Source organism: Meriones unguiculatus, assembly GCF_030254825.1.
Source record: "Meriones unguiculatus strain TT.TT164.6M chromosome 13 unlocalized genomic scaffold, Bangor_MerUng_6.1 Chr13_unordered_Scaffold_40, whole genome shotgun sequence".
NCBI lineage: Eukaryota > Metazoa > Chordata > Mammalia > Rodentia > Muridae > Meriones > Meriones unguiculatus.
The window spans coordinates 1,318,415-1,334,737 of record NW_026843649.1 but is presented as its reverse complement, the minus strand read 5'-3'; the positions used below and the strand labels follow the sequence as shown (position 1 = coordinate 1,334,737).

The 16,323-nt window shown below is 39.7% G+C and overlaps 1 protein-coding gene across 1 annotated transcript in view; it reads right to left on the bottom strand.

Moving 5' to 3' along the window:
- Window positions 1-8,686: 8,686 nt before the first annotated feature.
- The window catches only part of LOC110540592 (vomeronasal type-2 receptor 116-like), a 317,214-nt gene continuing 309,577 nt past the window's right edge, over window positions 8,687-16,323 (bottom strand). The window contains 1 exon segment of the mRNA XM_060376405.1: window positions 8,687-9,585. Within this exon segment, the coding sequence (XP_060232388.1) occupies window positions 8,687-9,585 (899 nt within the window).

The window sequence follows — 16,323 nt, the reverse complement described above, 5'->3', positions numbered from 1 at the left end:
CTCCTTTCTTCCTTCTAGTTTACTTACTTATTTATTTATTTATTTATTTATTTATTATGCAATGTTCTGCCTGCATATGCTGCAAGCCATATGAGGGCATGAGATCTCACTATAGATGGTTGTGAGCCACCATGTGGTTGCTGGAAATTAAACTCAGGACTTTTACAAGAATAGCCAATACTTTTAACATCTGAGCTACCTCTCTAGCCCTGGTCCCACGTTTCTTTACTTCATGTTGCTGAAATTGTCAAAAACATAAATGAATGTGTTATGAACATCTGTAGAAGGAGGCGTTGTTTTTCAAGGAAGAAAATGAAAAGATGATTAACAAATGTCTTAATGATTCTTTTCTATGGTCACACATAAGTTTGAATGAATACTCTTGAGTTCATCTAAACGGCTTTTGTCACCATGTGGTGAATTACATTCATCATTGTGTTTTCAGGATGATGTTTTTTACTCATGACCACTAGGAGGATATATGCTGCTTTAACAGATCTAACTGGATGGATGAGTAAACAGCAGCTTTTCAGGGGGAGGTGGGGAGGCCAGCCTTGAACTTGTGATCCTCTTGTCTCAGCCTCCTGAATGCTGGGGTTCCAGGCTTGGGCCACTAAAGTGAGAACACTGTAGCACATGGTACATTTATCTGTTTGGGCGGATTATCACATTTTGAGATTTTCAGAGTTTTTATGCATAACATATTTTACACATTTAATAAGTTATTAAAGTGTATGCCTTTGCCATGTCAGGCAACCCCTAACCAAATGTAATTCCAACTTTATGGGATCCAATGTCCTCTTCTACCCTCCATGGACATACAGACACACACACACCCACACTAAGCACACATGGACATATGTCTTTTAAAAAGTAAATGTACAATCATCCTCACAACGAGAAAAGCACATTTTTAAGAGGTGCAGCTGAGAGGCACCATGATAATGTGGCCTTGACATACAGAATATTTCCTTACGTGTTTTACACCTTGCTTCTTAAATAAAAGTTTTTCACATGTTCTCTATACAAAATAAAAATAGAACCCTGTGTCTCCCCACAACACCTGCCCTGTGGATCTTCTGTGGTTACTCCTACCTTCTTTAATTTCTTTTGTTTCAAACCCATTAAGAATTTCTTGTGATGGAGATTTTTAAAAAAATGAAATAAAATGAAGTTTCACAACTTTCTCCCATCTCTATTTTTTTTTAATAAACAGTACTGCATGCCTTCCTTTTGAATGGAACTCAGCAATGGATTACAGGCATGTGCCAGCAGGTGTGGTTCAGATTTTTTGTTTTAATATTATTATTATTATTATTACTATTAATATCATCACTATTAATTATCTTTTGCTTTTTTGAGACAGGGTTTCTCTGTGTAACCCTGGCTGTACAGTACTTTCATTGTAGATCAGGCCTGCCTGGAACTCACAGAGATCCACCTGCCTCTACTTCCTGAGTGTTGGGATTAAAAGTGTGTGCCACCATGCTTGTCATGATTTTCCTATAGCCTGGGTGAAGTCACACTTTGTGACTTAGGACATGTCCAGAGTTGTGAGTGAAGAGCTGGGAGGGGGTGCAAGCCCTTGTTTTTGGAGACAGGGTTTCTCTGTGTGACCTTGGGTGTCCGGGACTCGCTTTGCAAACCTGGATGACCTGGAACTGACACCTGCTTCTGTTTGCCCCACTGACAGTCACAGGTGTGTGACACCATACTTGGCTTTTTGTTATAATCTTTAAAAATGATTTATAATCTCTGATTATGTGTCTGCCTTCCTGAGACCATCCCTGTTTTGACTGGGAAAGTTGGCCCTCACTAAAAGAAAGGGGGCAGGGACCCCAGGATTCCTTCTCCAGTGATCAGGGACTGGCTAGGCTTTGGCTGAGCAGGAGAATTTAAACTGGACACATTTAAACTGGGATTAAGCTGGGGCGGAGTACGCAATAAACTAGCTTTACTTACTAATGGAGGGTTGTGCTTTTTTTCCTCTCCTAAAAAGTGTAAATCCCATTTATTTGTTTGTTTTTATATGTCTGAGTGTTTTGCCTGTGTGGGTAGGTGTGCCTGTGGACCAGGTGGATGCCTGGTGCCTGAAGAGTTCAGAAGAGGAAGCTGCATGCTTTGGAACTGGAGTTACAGATGGGGTGAACTTCCCGGGGGGTGGGGGACAGACCTGGTCCTTTGCAAGAACAAGTGCTTTTAACTTCCAAGACATCTCTATAGCCCCTGATCTATAAAAGGCATCCATGATATTGTCCTCAGTGTTGTGGCATATTGGTAGAAATCCTCTCACGATATTGACCATAAGTATAGAAGGCAGACACTGAAATTTCTGCGATCCTGCGACGCTCTGCAGCCAGCATGACCTTGCCCCTGGTGTTATGGGGATCAGTCAGGAAATTGGTCAAGACACTGCAAAACAACAGCATGCAGGGTGTTGGGAACCTGGCTTCTGTAAATCAGTCAGGAAAACTCTAGCCAGAAAAGTCTGGTTCAGGGTGTGCAACTCTGTCAACATAGGGGATACATTCCACCAAACTCCACAGACCATAAGTGGAATCCAAGAGCAGATGACGAGGACAGACAGGTGACTGATACCAGCAACCACCTCAGTGTTCCTGAATTAGAATTATATTCACACACACACACACACACACACACAGAGAGAGAGAGAGAACAATATTCTCTCTGTGTCTCTGTCTGTCTCTCTCTCTCTCTCTCAAACACCCCCCCCCAAATGAATCACGAACAGAGCCTCGGAGTGGCCTGCTGTGTGATGCAGATGACTGTGCTGTGGTGACCAATGAAGAATAAAGAGCAGAGGAGCAAAAGAAGCAGACAGCTTAGAATGCTGGGATTGCCCTCAACAATGGCACAAGGGTTAGTACTTCACAAAATGACCCCAAACCACAGTTGTGATAATGTAGAAGCACAGAGCTGCACCAAAGCCATGACCAGTGGATTCTAAAAGGCGGGGCAGATAACTTGTTTGAGGAAGTGGCTTTATCTCACAGACACACACTTTTATATTTCATAAAGAGGAAATTGTCAGGCTCCAGTTTTACAGAAATTGTTAAAATGATTGATGTGTCTATTGTTATTAATAAAAAGAACAAAGAAAAAACATGAGGGATATATGTGTCTGCAGAGATACAGATGTTTGCTCACACAGAATACCATAAAAGCATGAAACCAGAAGCCATAATGTACGAAAAGGAACTATATATATGTACATATATAAGTAGATATATACATATGTACATATATACACACATATGTAAATATATAGCATTGACACCCCACAAGTATACCCTTGATTTTTTTCTGTTGCCATATGTTGCTGCTCATGGGACCTACTGGTTAGTCTGGTTTGTTGCCCCAATTAGACCTCCTTGGAGAACACTAAGTTCTTCATTTATTATTATTATTATTATTATTATTATTATTATTATTATTATTTAAAGACGTAGTGAGTGTATTTTGGAAGGGAAGGGAACTTTATTGATGATCCGTGGTGTAGTTTTCTTTTCTGTGTGTGGAAGATTTATTATTTGAACAGTATTCTGCCTGCACACAGAAGAGGGCGCCAGATTTCACTATAGATGGTTATGAGCCATCATGAGGGTGCTGGGAATTGAGCTCAGAACCTCTGGAAGAGCAGCCATCCCTCTTAAGCTCTCTGTCATCTCTCCAGCACCCTTATTCTTTATTTTTTAATTCGTTATTTTTTAATTCATTATCTATTTATTAATTTTACATTCCTGTCCTAGACACCTTCCTCCTCTCCTCCCAGTCCTACTCTCCCTATTTCCCATATCACCCCTCACCTGGCTCCTCAGAGAAGAGGATCACCCTCCTCCCCCATGCCCATTCACCCACACCAGCTCATCAAGTCGCATCAGGACTGAATGCATCCTCTCTCTCCTAGCCTGGTGAGGTAGCCCGGACAGGGGAAAGTGAGAGAAACACTAGCTTGTGGGTCAGGGTGCATTCTTATGTGTGTTGGTTCTGCTATGCTTACAAGGCCTTGTTGACCTCATGTCCTTCATCTACTCTGGAGTTTACACTCTGTGAACAGAGTTCCTTGAGCCCTTGGGAGAGGGATTTACTGGAGACATATCATTTAGGGTGCAATAGTCCAAGACCTCTCACTGTATCAAACTAGACGTGGGTCTCTGGATTTGTTCCCATCTGCTGCAGGAGGAAGTTTCCGATGATGGCCGAGCAAGGCACCGTTCTGTGAGTATGGCTGTGCTCCTTTAGCACAATTAAATAGCCTAGCCTGTGAAGACGCAGGCTGCTGGCCACCCAAGCAGTATTGGATCAAGGTTCCTTCTCATGGAGTGGGCCTCCTGAAACCCAACCAGATATTAGTTTGTCAATTCCATGACGTTTGTTCCACAAGCACACCAGCAAATCTTGTATTCAGGTCATTGTTGGAGAGTGAAGGGCATATGGCTGGTTTGGTGTGTACTTTTCTCTTCCGGTGGAACGCAGCGTATGTTCCAGTATCATGAACAGTAGTCCATAGAAGGTGAAGGTTCTAGGTAGGCGCCCGCTGGGATTCTCTGTGTCCAATGACTTGCGGAGGTGTTGTCCTCAGCAACAGAATCTTACTATCAGGTTGAGGAGAGCACGAGAGGATGGATACAGGTTGGGTGGCCCCAGGCCCTGCTTTGATCTAGCACAGAGTCCTCCCACTTTCTGACCCCATGGGACTCTGGGAGGAGGCCGGCTCTCAAGACACTCCTTTGTGTGTTCTTATTAAATTGAAATGAATACATAGTATTAAATTAAGCACATCATAGTGACACGTGCACCACCAGAGGGCACTGGATCCCTTGACAGGTAGGTTGAGCGCCACTCACTGGGGATGGAACCAGCACCTTGGGAAATGACAGGGATTCAGTGTCACGGAACCCTGGCAGTTTGGATGACAGGTGTGAGACACTGAGTCCGGATTTTTGTTTTTGTATTTTTAGATTCATTCATTCATCCATCCATCCATCCAGCCAGCCAGCCAGCCAGCCAGCTAGCCAGCCAGCCATTATCCATCCATCCGTTCATTCATTCATTCTACACCATTCTGCCTGTGCACCAGATCTCCTTACAGATGGTTGTGATCCACCATATAGTTGCTGGGAATTGAACTCAGAACCTCTGCAAGAGCAGCCAGCACTGTTAACCAACGAGCCACCGCTTCTGCCTTTGGCTTCTTCTTCTTTTTAAATCTTTAAAAAGGATTTATTATCTGAATTGGCGCATTTCTGCCTAAACAATACAAGCCCTGCTTTGACTGGGAGACTCGGAATTTCTTTTAAAAAGGGGGCAAGGACAACAGGATCCCTTCTACATGGACCAGGGACTGGCTGAACTGCATCTGATGAGGGAAATTCAAAGTACACATTTTTTTCCTGCATACAAGCAGCTTCCAGCACCCGGGTGGGTTTACTTTCGGTACCAGGGGCGGGGCAATGACGTCATGATTCGGCTCCGAAAGGTGCGGAATTCTGAAGACAACGAGGGCCGCAGGGCGGGGACGTTAACAGAATACTGGGGACAGGGAAAAACGCTGTGTGCACTGTGGCAATGGAAAGGGCTTTGGGGGACACTTCTGGGTTCTGGCAAAGCTGCAGGAGAAGGAAGGACACAGAGGATGGCGTGAGAGGGTGTAAGCAGTGCGCACAGCATTCTGGGAAATGTATTTCCGCGTACGCGACTCGGTATAGCAGAAGAAAGACCCGGCTATGTGACTACAAATAATCCCAGAAGGCCTTGCTCCGAGGCCCGCCATGTTTGTAGTTCTCGCAGAGGCTCGTGGCCGGCACAATGCACTCTGGAATTGTTTGTAGTTCCCTGACTACAGAGATCTCCAGGTCTGTCCTTCACGTCCGTTTCTGGGACATTTCATCATGAGTTCAGTGGTCTGTCGTAAGGATGTTCACAATCGTACGAGATAAAACAGATAATTTTTGTCTATAAGACACCTATAATACAACGTGAGTGGCTAGATTTGGGGCCGAAATGCAGTAGATAGATTTAGAGCCTGGATGGCTCCTAAGAGGGTGGATGGGGTGGGGGCTTTTGGACAGGACTGTGGTGAATGTTAAGTGGAACACGAGCACCCACAAGAATACATGCCATGTCTTCAATGGCTTATGTACTGTTGAAAAAGCAGGCACTTGAGGAAAACTATAAGGTTATGTTCCAAGAACCTGACAGTCGGTGGAAATTCAAAGTTCAAGAGTTAGCAGGGTAGCTCTTCGTTTTCCTAGTTCCGGAATCATTCTGTATCCTGTTATTTTCTGGTTATTTCAGACTGAACAAACAGCATCTTTACGGGCTGGAAATGGACCGTAGTTTTCAGGTCAAATAGGTAATAGCATATAATTTTGAGGATTCTCTTAGAAAACCCTTACCAATAACTCAAAAGCTAACTTCTCATGACTTGTGTTGGAGTTCTTGTTAGATGGAGGGACCATTGTCATCACAGGGGCAAAGGTTCATTTAAACTAAATTTTTGTTTTATGAAACTTACATGGATTATACATATTTTAGGTAGATCGTTACTAGTATGATTTCGTGTTACTTTTTCAGACATCCTTACTGTTATTTTACCTTCCTCCTTTTTTGTATTTCTCTCAGTCTCACCTCCTGATTATTATTACCCCCCCATGTTTTTCCCATTTCCTCTTTCAAATCGCTAAAACCCTTCTACTTCCTACTGCTCCCACAACAACTCCATTCTCATCTTGGTAATGCTCCCTTTTTCACTCCTTGTTATTGCAATAACTGCCAGATATGGACTCACATCTGAGTACATACATACTCAGTTTAGAGCTAGGAACCTTAGAGGAGAGAATATGTGAAGTTTGTCTTTCTGTGTTTGGATTACCTCATAAAACATTTTTTTCAAGTTCCATCTCTTTACCTGCAAAATTTTATACTACTCAATAGCAATTCATTTTAAAATCATGAGCTAACGAGGTAATATTTAGTTCATTTTTCAGGCTATAATATAATTATATCATTTTGTGCCTTCTCTTTTCTTCCCTCCAAACCTTCCCATATACCTCTCCTGCTTCTCTCTTAAATTCATGTTTGTTTGTTTGTTTGTTTGTTTTTCGTTAATTGGTATTATACTCTTAACATTAGTTGCTCAGTTTCAGAATGTGACTTCCATGGATGTTTTCACGGCTGATTGTTTGGTGTTGGATTACTGATTGTACGCTCTTTCCTGGGAAGAATATTTATCCCACTCTCAGCCTTTATCAGTTCCCTGTAGGTTTTTGCATATGATTGAGGCCAGTGGTTTCTTTCTGGAGCACGTTCACATGTCTTATATTTTTCAACTTTCAGTCCATGTTTATGCAGGTATATTGGTAAGTCTTTTGTTTTCTTTATTTGTTATATTGATAAGTCTTATGGCAGTGGCTTCTGGTATTATTAGGAGACACACTACCAGAACCTACTCTGATCCTCTGCCTTATATACTTTTTTCATCAGCTGTGCTGCATGAGCTCTGAGCCTTAGATCTGGGAATTGTTTTGTAGATATGTGTGAGTGTTCTCCAGAATTCTGCCTTATGATTGGTTGTGCTTTTCAGTTATGATTGTTGGTGTAAAGAAAAGCTTCTTTCATCAGTCACGAACTGATGAAACTTTAATTATCTGTGAACTTTACTTATCTGTGTGAATTATTAAAAATATTTAGGTTATGATGTTTATATTCATGAATGGACTTACATGTATTATAGGGATTTTATGTAGATAATTCAGAGAATGGTTGCTTAAAACTCACAAATATTTACTATTATTTCACTGACTTCCTGCTTTTATATATTTATCCATCTTCATATTTAGAGTTCTTCCCCCACATTATTCCAGTCAGATCAATTATACCCTGCCATTGTATGTTTTCTTGTTTCTACAGTTATTCCGTGGTGAATACTCATATCGGAATATTTGGAGCTAGATGCCCCAAAGTATAGAATGGGAGATATTTGTCTTCTGAATATGGGTTACCTTAATTATACTTTTTCTCTTACATATATTTATGCATGATATTTTTCTTAACAATTTATCTTGTTAAAGATATTTATGGGTTTACATTTCTTACCTATTGTGAATAGAATAATAATGAACATGGCTGAGCAAGTATTTCTAAGTGGGATATCTAGTCATTTTTACATATGTAAAGGAAAAGAGAACAGGGTCATGCAGTAGATTTATTTTTATCTTTTACAAAATTCTCTATACTAATATCTGGAATGGCTCAACCTGTTTAAAAGTCTGACCCTTTGAAGAGATTGACTTTTTTGCCTGTTATATAGAGAATCACAAATGCCACCCAATGCCCTGTTATACTCCCCAAAATAACAAAGAGAAGACATATTTAGTTCTTGTACTATTTATCTCAGTTACTGTCATGTAATTACATTTGGAATATTTATTTTGTTTATAAATTAAATTCATAAGTAACATGCATAACATACTAAAATTTTAGCCGCAGCTTTTCTTCTGAAATAAAATGTCTGTGATTATGAGACAAAGTGAGGGGCTCTTATTTTTGTTTAAATATACATTTCAGAAAAAAGTTTCTGAAAAGTAGGGAAATACTTTATTTTTAGTATACTAATGAGTTTTATTAGAGAAACCAATGCATGAAAATGATCAGTTTTTGTATTCTATTTTTTGTTTTTCAAACATCTCAATGACTTTTTATCAGGTTTTAAGAGAATAATGTAGCACTTTGGGAAAAAGATGCACCCCAGTAGCCCTGCACTGGAGGCCAAGATGGAGAAGACCTCCACAGCCACCATGGCTTTGCCCTTGGTGCTCAGGTAGACTGGGATGAAGGTGACCCAGACACTGCAAAACACCAGCATGCTAAATGTCAAGAACTTGGCCTCATTGAATGTGTCAGGCAGGTTCCTCACCAGAAAAGCCACAGTGAAGCTGCCTAGGGCCAGGGTCCCTAAATAGGACAGCACACAGTAGAAAGCCGTAACTGAGCCCTTGTTGCATAAAATGATGATATGATCATATTCAGAGTATGCATCTCTGTCAGTATAGGGAGGCGAGGTTCCCAGCCAGACTCCAGAGAGAATGAGTTGGATCAGGACACAGATAGGGATGACAGCATTATAGATACCAGAGACAAACAACCTTCTCATTGTTCTTCCTGGTTTCATGACCCTAAAGGCCAGAATTACAGTTATAGTTTTTGACAAAACAGTGGAAATAGCCAAGGTGAAGACAAGTGCAAATGTTATCTGTTGAAGTATGCAGGAGGCTGTGTTTGGGTGGCCAATGAAGAGAAAGGAGCAGAGGAAGCAGAGAAGGATGGAGATGAGCAGTATGTAGCTGAGAGTCCGGTTATTGGCCTTTACAATGCCTGATTCTCGGTGTTTGAGAAAAATCCCCAGAACTGCAATTGTGCTGACAGAGAAGCAAAGAGCTGTGCATGCCAGAGCTATGCCCAGAGGATCCTCAAAGGAAAGGAAGGCCACTGCTTTGGGCAGGCACTGGTTTCTCTCAGGGTTTGGGTACTTTTGAATTGGGCAAGGGATGCACTCCTGCTGATCTGTGTGGAGAAATTGGATCAACATTTCACTTTATATAAGTATCTATTGATTGCACATTTGATTCATAAAACTGCTTTCAATGATGTGTGTAACGTAGTGTATTCTGCTTCATGTTACTGCCAAGGACATGAACTCTCTATAATTTGTATTTGTACTGTTTATCTTGTTTAATTAAAAATAAGCTTTCTGCTCAACAGCTTATCACTGTTTCTCTAGGGTAGTGCAATCTATTTTATTCATATTCAGATAAAATAATACTGTCAATTAAGCCTTCAAATGCTTTTATTATACTTTGAGATTCTAAGTATGTGTACATTGTATTTTGATGACATCGATGTATAAAAATGCACTTCCTTGTTTCCATCATCATGGATTCTTCTCATTTTTCTTCTTACTCACTGTTTCAGTGGTTATTTGTTAATCCCACTCCTATAATTTTTCTAAGGTAATATGGTGATAAGTTAGGTCCTATCTCCATGAACTATGGAACAGTTCTGATTTGGTGGTAAATATACAACACTTGCATCAACAAACACGGGCTATAAATTACCTATTCCAGCTGTGGAAGTTGCAAATAAATTTCTATAGTCTTTGTCATCCTTTGACTCAGGACAGGACTCTTTCTCTTTCATTATTAATTCCAGAATAATTCTGGGAATTGTTCTAATTTACACTCTTGTTCTTCCAGTAATATTCTGAAGACTAAAAAAATAACCTGCATGTCATAAATACCATAAATCTATTAAAATGTTAAATCAGAAAGGGAGAATGATACAGCCATTTTCACTGAAATTGCTGAGAGTCATGAAGCACAGTCGCTTGGTGCTATTCCACCAAAGCTGTGCAGATTGTTACAATCATTGTTCTTCTATATCTAACTTCTGTTTTTTTTTGTGTGTGTGTGTATGTGTTGCATTACTGTGGACTTTCTTCACTATGATTTAATTTCTGTTTTGTTCTACAGAAAAATTATGTCTGAGTATTTTTAAAAATTAGGCATTTTTAAATTAATTGTACTTTATTTACTTTGTAGCTTGGCTGTAGCCCCCATGCTCATACCCTCCACACCTTCCCACCCTCATTTCCTCCTATGCCCCTCTCCAAGTCTGCTGCTAGGGATGTCCTCCTCCCCTTCCCTCCAACCATAGCCTACCTAGTCTCATCAGAACTGGCTGCATTGTAAGGGGAACAGGGACTGTCTCTGACATAAACTCAGTGGCTGGCTCTTTGATCACCTCCCCTGAGTGGGGAGCAGCCTTACCAGACCATAGAGGAAGAAAATGGATCCATTCCTGATGATACCTGAGTCTTATGAAAATACTAAACTTAACTTTATTAGTCCACTGTTTGCAAAACTTCTTTATGCCCTGGAGATTATTAAGCAGAGGTAGCCATATAGAGAGATGAGGCCATTATTTCAGGAGTTTTCTTGGGGTATGTGCACCTAAACAGTATATTGGTGCAGGGTAAACAAAGGCAATATGTGATCCCTGAGAGGCCTCGAGATTCAGGTATCAATTTAATATGCTTTTATTATAGGCTTAGAGCTCCTGGAAAATGTAGCTCAAAGTTGGAAGGTCAAAGAGGGTACACTCCTTATGGAATGAAACTTAGTAAATAAGATAGATTGACTTAAATAAACTTTTTTTCTACTTTGTAGCATAGATGATGATACATATAGTAAAAGTAGCTATTTATTTGTATTTGCTATGCATAAAAAGATCAGTTAAAATATTTTCTGTTTCTCTGGACTGCACTCATACTGTAAACAATTCCAACCTAAAAGCAGGCTCTTATATATTAAATGTGTTTTCTTTGAAGGAGACATTCTTGAGATTCCTTAAAGTAGAGTTATAGGGCTAAGAATGTTAATCAAATATGTTCTGTATGTACTTTTAAAATTGTAACTGAGCTTTTATCCCTGTAAAATGAAACATCAAACACCTATCTTGTACCACTTGAATAATCATTCTTCTGTGTTTGTACTGTGAAACTTCTATAAACAAACAAGAGCCTTGTCAGCAATAAGTCAGAGCCAAAGAAATGTCTAAATTTTAGTAGTCAGCTTCTAGATTTCCCTAACCACCTCAGCTGACTAATTTCCTCTCCTCGCTGACACCTGATCTGCTCTCTGGAGCACCCTGTAGACAAACACCTCTCCTTTCCATGCTCAGGATTGCCGCACAGAAAGGCTCCTGGAACAAACTCAGAGAATGAACTGCTAACAATAGAGCATGCATGGGACAGATCTGGGCTCCCTGCACATAAAGACCAAGTTGTGCAGCTTGGTCTTTATGGGGACACCTAACAGCAAGACTAAGGCTGCCTTGTGTAGCCTCAATAACAGAAGTTGTGCATAATCTTATTGCAACTTTAAATGCCAAGGCTGGTTGATATCCATGGGAGACTTCTATTTTTTTAAAGAAAGGTAGGAGGGGCACATTGGGTTGGGAGGGGAGGTGAGAGAGAGGGTCTGGGAGGAGAGGTGTGAGCAGAAGCTCGATAGTACACAAACAAATTAATAATATAATAGAAATAAATAATAACATTGTAATAGAAGTGAATGAAACAGAAATAAAGAAATCAATACATATAATTAACCAAAGGAAGAGCTGGCTCTTTCTGAAGATAAACAAAATTGACAGACCCATAGCTCAAGTAAATTAAAGAAAAAAAAATAGAGTACTCAAATTAACAGAATCAGAATTTACAGAAAAAACATTACTACAGAAACCAATAAAATTCAGAATATTCTAAGGAAATATTTTTAAAACATACTATATTCCAGTAAGCTTAAAAATGTACATGAGATGGAAAAGTTTTAGATGTGCCCAAGCAACCATTATTCAAAGATGAATTCGACAAAAATTCAACAACCCAAATAGATCTAAACAGAACCATGAGGAAATTCAAAAGGTCACAAAAGGCTCCCACCAAAAAAGAAAAGAAGGATGAAAGATCAAGAAATGGAGAATTCAGTATGGTGGAGACAAGTGTACCCCATATTTGAGGGGCAGAGATTCAGATTATCTGGGACCAGTGTATGGACAGGTGGTCAGATCCAGAGCATCAACTTTGCTGCTTTCTGATCTGGACAGGTCATCCAGGGAATGGAGTTGATCTGATCTAGGCCCCCTGTGGCCATCTCATGGATCCAGGAGTAGTAAATTTTGGACCACCTACCCCTTCACATATTCCAGTGAGTTTGGATCCCCATATTTAGGGACTCTGTGCTCTAGCAGCCAGACTTCAGATCCCTCCTGCTCCCTGTGTGCCAGCTTCATGATTACTGGGAGAGCATCCCACCCACCAAGGCACTGTTCCTCTAGTCACCCCATGGACAGCAGGTGAACAATAGAATTTCAGAGATCCCAGATCCAAGAAGACAGATCTCAGAGGAATCTGAGTACAGGGAACATAGTTTGTGGCAGGCCTGTAAGTGGCAGCCCAGCTTTATTCTGAGAAATCCCAGGGATGCCACCTGGGGCATCTGCACCTTGATAATGATGAGCACCAGTACCTGCACCCCAAAATTCAGGCTTCCAGTGCATGCACACCTCTGTCCTTCAATTCACCAGCCTCTACACATTTACACTGCCCTGTGCCTTGCCCTTCAAGATGCTGTCATCTGAACCATCAGCACCCATTCTTGAGCCACTGCACATTTGTCATCTTCCTGAATACTACTCTAAACTCCAAAAACTGGAGGATCCATTCTTTGGTGCAGTTTCCAGGAAAAAAAAAACAGGTAAGGCTACAGACAACCAGATGGCTAAAGGCCAGCATAGAAACACAGTCAACAAAAACTGAGACATCCTGGCTCCACCAGAACCCACCCCTGAGAGCAATGGATATTCTAATACAGCTGAAACACAGAAAAGGGACATTAAATCTATGTTTATGCAGTTATTAGAGACGTATAAAGAGGAAAATAACAAATATCTCACAGAAATACAGGGAAAGACAAGGCAAACAAAGGGTTCCAGTGCATGCACACCCCTCTCCTTCAATTCACCAGCCCCTACATGTTTATGTGTCCATACAGTGCCCTGTGCCTTCCCCTTCAAGATACTGTCATTCTTTGTATCTTAAGATGCACCCATTCTTGAGCCACTGCACATTTGACATCTTCCTGAATACTACTCTAAACTCCAAAGACAGGAGGATCCAGTCTTTGATGCAGTTTCCAGTAAGAAACAGGTAAGGCTACAGACAACCAGATGGCTAAAGGCCAATAGAGAAACACAGTCAACAAAAACTGGGACATCATGGCTCCACCAGAATCCACCCCTGAGAGCAATGGATATTCTACTACAGCTGAAACACAGAAAAGGGACATTAAATCTATGTTCATGCAGTTATTAAAGACATATAAAGAGGAAAAGAACAAATGTCTCACAGAAATACAAGGAAAGACAAGGCAAACAGAGAGGCCATCATAGACAAGAAACCACAGTTAAACAGGAGAAGTGAATTATTAAAATCATTCAATTCTTGAAAATGGAATTTGAATAAATAAGAAAACACACAGAAAATCCTGGAGATGGACCACGTAGGGAAGAAATCAAGTACCACAGAGATAAGCATCACCCACAAAATATAAGAAATGGAGGAGAGAATCTCAGGCATTGAAGATACAATTGAAGAAAGCGATCTATCTCTCAAAGAAAACATAACAATCAGAAAAGTTCAAGGACTCCATGAAAATGTGAAACCCAAAAACAATAGGAATAGACTAAACAGATTATTCCAGACTCCAAGGTGCAGAATATATTTTTAATAACAGCAGAAGAAAACTTCTCCAACCTAAAGAAAGAGATAACCTTAAACATCCAAGAGGCTTACAGTACACCAAATAGAGTAGATCAGAAAAGAAAATCCTTTTGCCATAAAATAATCAAAACAATAAATCTACATAATGAAGAAAAAATATCAAAAGCAGCAAAGGAAAAAGATCAAGTGACATAGAAAGGCAGACCTATCAGAATCACACCAGACATTCCAACAAAGTTTATGAAACCCAGAAGGGCCTGGGAGAATGTCATGTAAATGCAAAGAATTCACACATGCCAAAGCAGACTACTGTACTAAGCAAAACTTACAATCAACACAGATGGAGGAAACAAGATATTCCATGACAAAACTAAATTAAAACAATGTCTAAGCACTTTCACTGACTGTGAGAAGCTACTAGAAGGAAAACTCCAACCCATTGAGATCAACTACAACCACAAAACACACAATATAGATAACACCAGAAAAAAATCAAAACAAGCACACAAACACACTATCTGCAATAACACCACAATAAAAGGAACTGAAATTCATTGATGACTAGTATCTCGCAACATCAATGGAGTCAGTAATCCAATAAAAATACACATGCTAACAGAATAGTTATGGAAACAAGATTAAACATTCTGCTGCATACAATAAACACACTTCAGCCCCAAAGATAGACACTACCTTAGAGTAAAGTGATAGAAAAAGGTTTTCCAATCAAATGGACCCAAGGAGCAAGTGGCAGTACCATCTTAATACCTAATAAAACAGTCTTCCAACCAAAATTAATCAAAAGAGAAGTGAAGGATACTTTGTCCTCATTATAGAAAAATCCACAAGGACAACAATATCTTGAACAACTATGCCCAAAATAGTAGGGCACCTGCATTTGTAAAAGAAACATTATTAAAGCTTCAATCACGTATCAGTCCCAACACAGAAATAATAGTATCCTTCAACACCTCACTCTCACCAAGTGACAGATCATTGTCACAGAAGCTAAACAGCGAAATAATGAAACTTACATAGGTCATGAATCAAATACCTAATAGAAGTCCTCAGAAATTTTCACCCAGACACAAATATGCCTTCTTCTCTGCAAATCAAGGAACTTTCTCCAAAATTGAACATATATTCAGGCACAAAGCAACACTTAACAGATACAATAAGACTGAAACAATTCCTTGGATCCAATTACACCACCATGTTCTAAATCTGGACCTCAACAATGACAGAAAGAGCAAAATGCCTACACATACACATGAAACCTGATCAACTCAATAACAGGTGTCATGGAAGAAATAAATAATGTAATTAAAGATTTCTTAAAATTCAGTGAAAATTAAGGCACAACATGCCCAAACTTATGGGACACAATGAAAGCAGTACTAAGAGGAAAATTCATAGCACTAAGTGCCTTCATATAAGAATTTGAGACATCACTTACAAGCAACCTAATGACACAACTGTAAAACCTAGAAAATAACAACTAGATATAGACAAGGGCCAAAAGGAGTAGAGGGCTGGAAATAATCAAATTAAGTGCTGAAATCAACATAATAGAAATAAAATGATTCAAAGAATTAACAAAACCAGGGCTGGTTCTTTGAGACTATAATCCAGAGAGACAAACTTTTAGCCAAAGTAACTAAAAGGCAGAAAGACAGTATCCAAATGAACAAAATAAAAGACAAAAAGGGTGATATAAGGACAGAAACCGAGGAAACCAAAGGAATCATTAGGTCTTACTTCAAAAGTCTATACATCACATAATATATATATATATATATATATATATATATATATGTATATATATATACATATATATATATATATATATATATACATACATACATACATACATAATTGGACAATTGTCTTGATAGATTCCACTTACCAAAGTTAAATCAAGATCAGGTAAATAAAATGTCCTCTCTGCCCTAAGGAAATAGAGG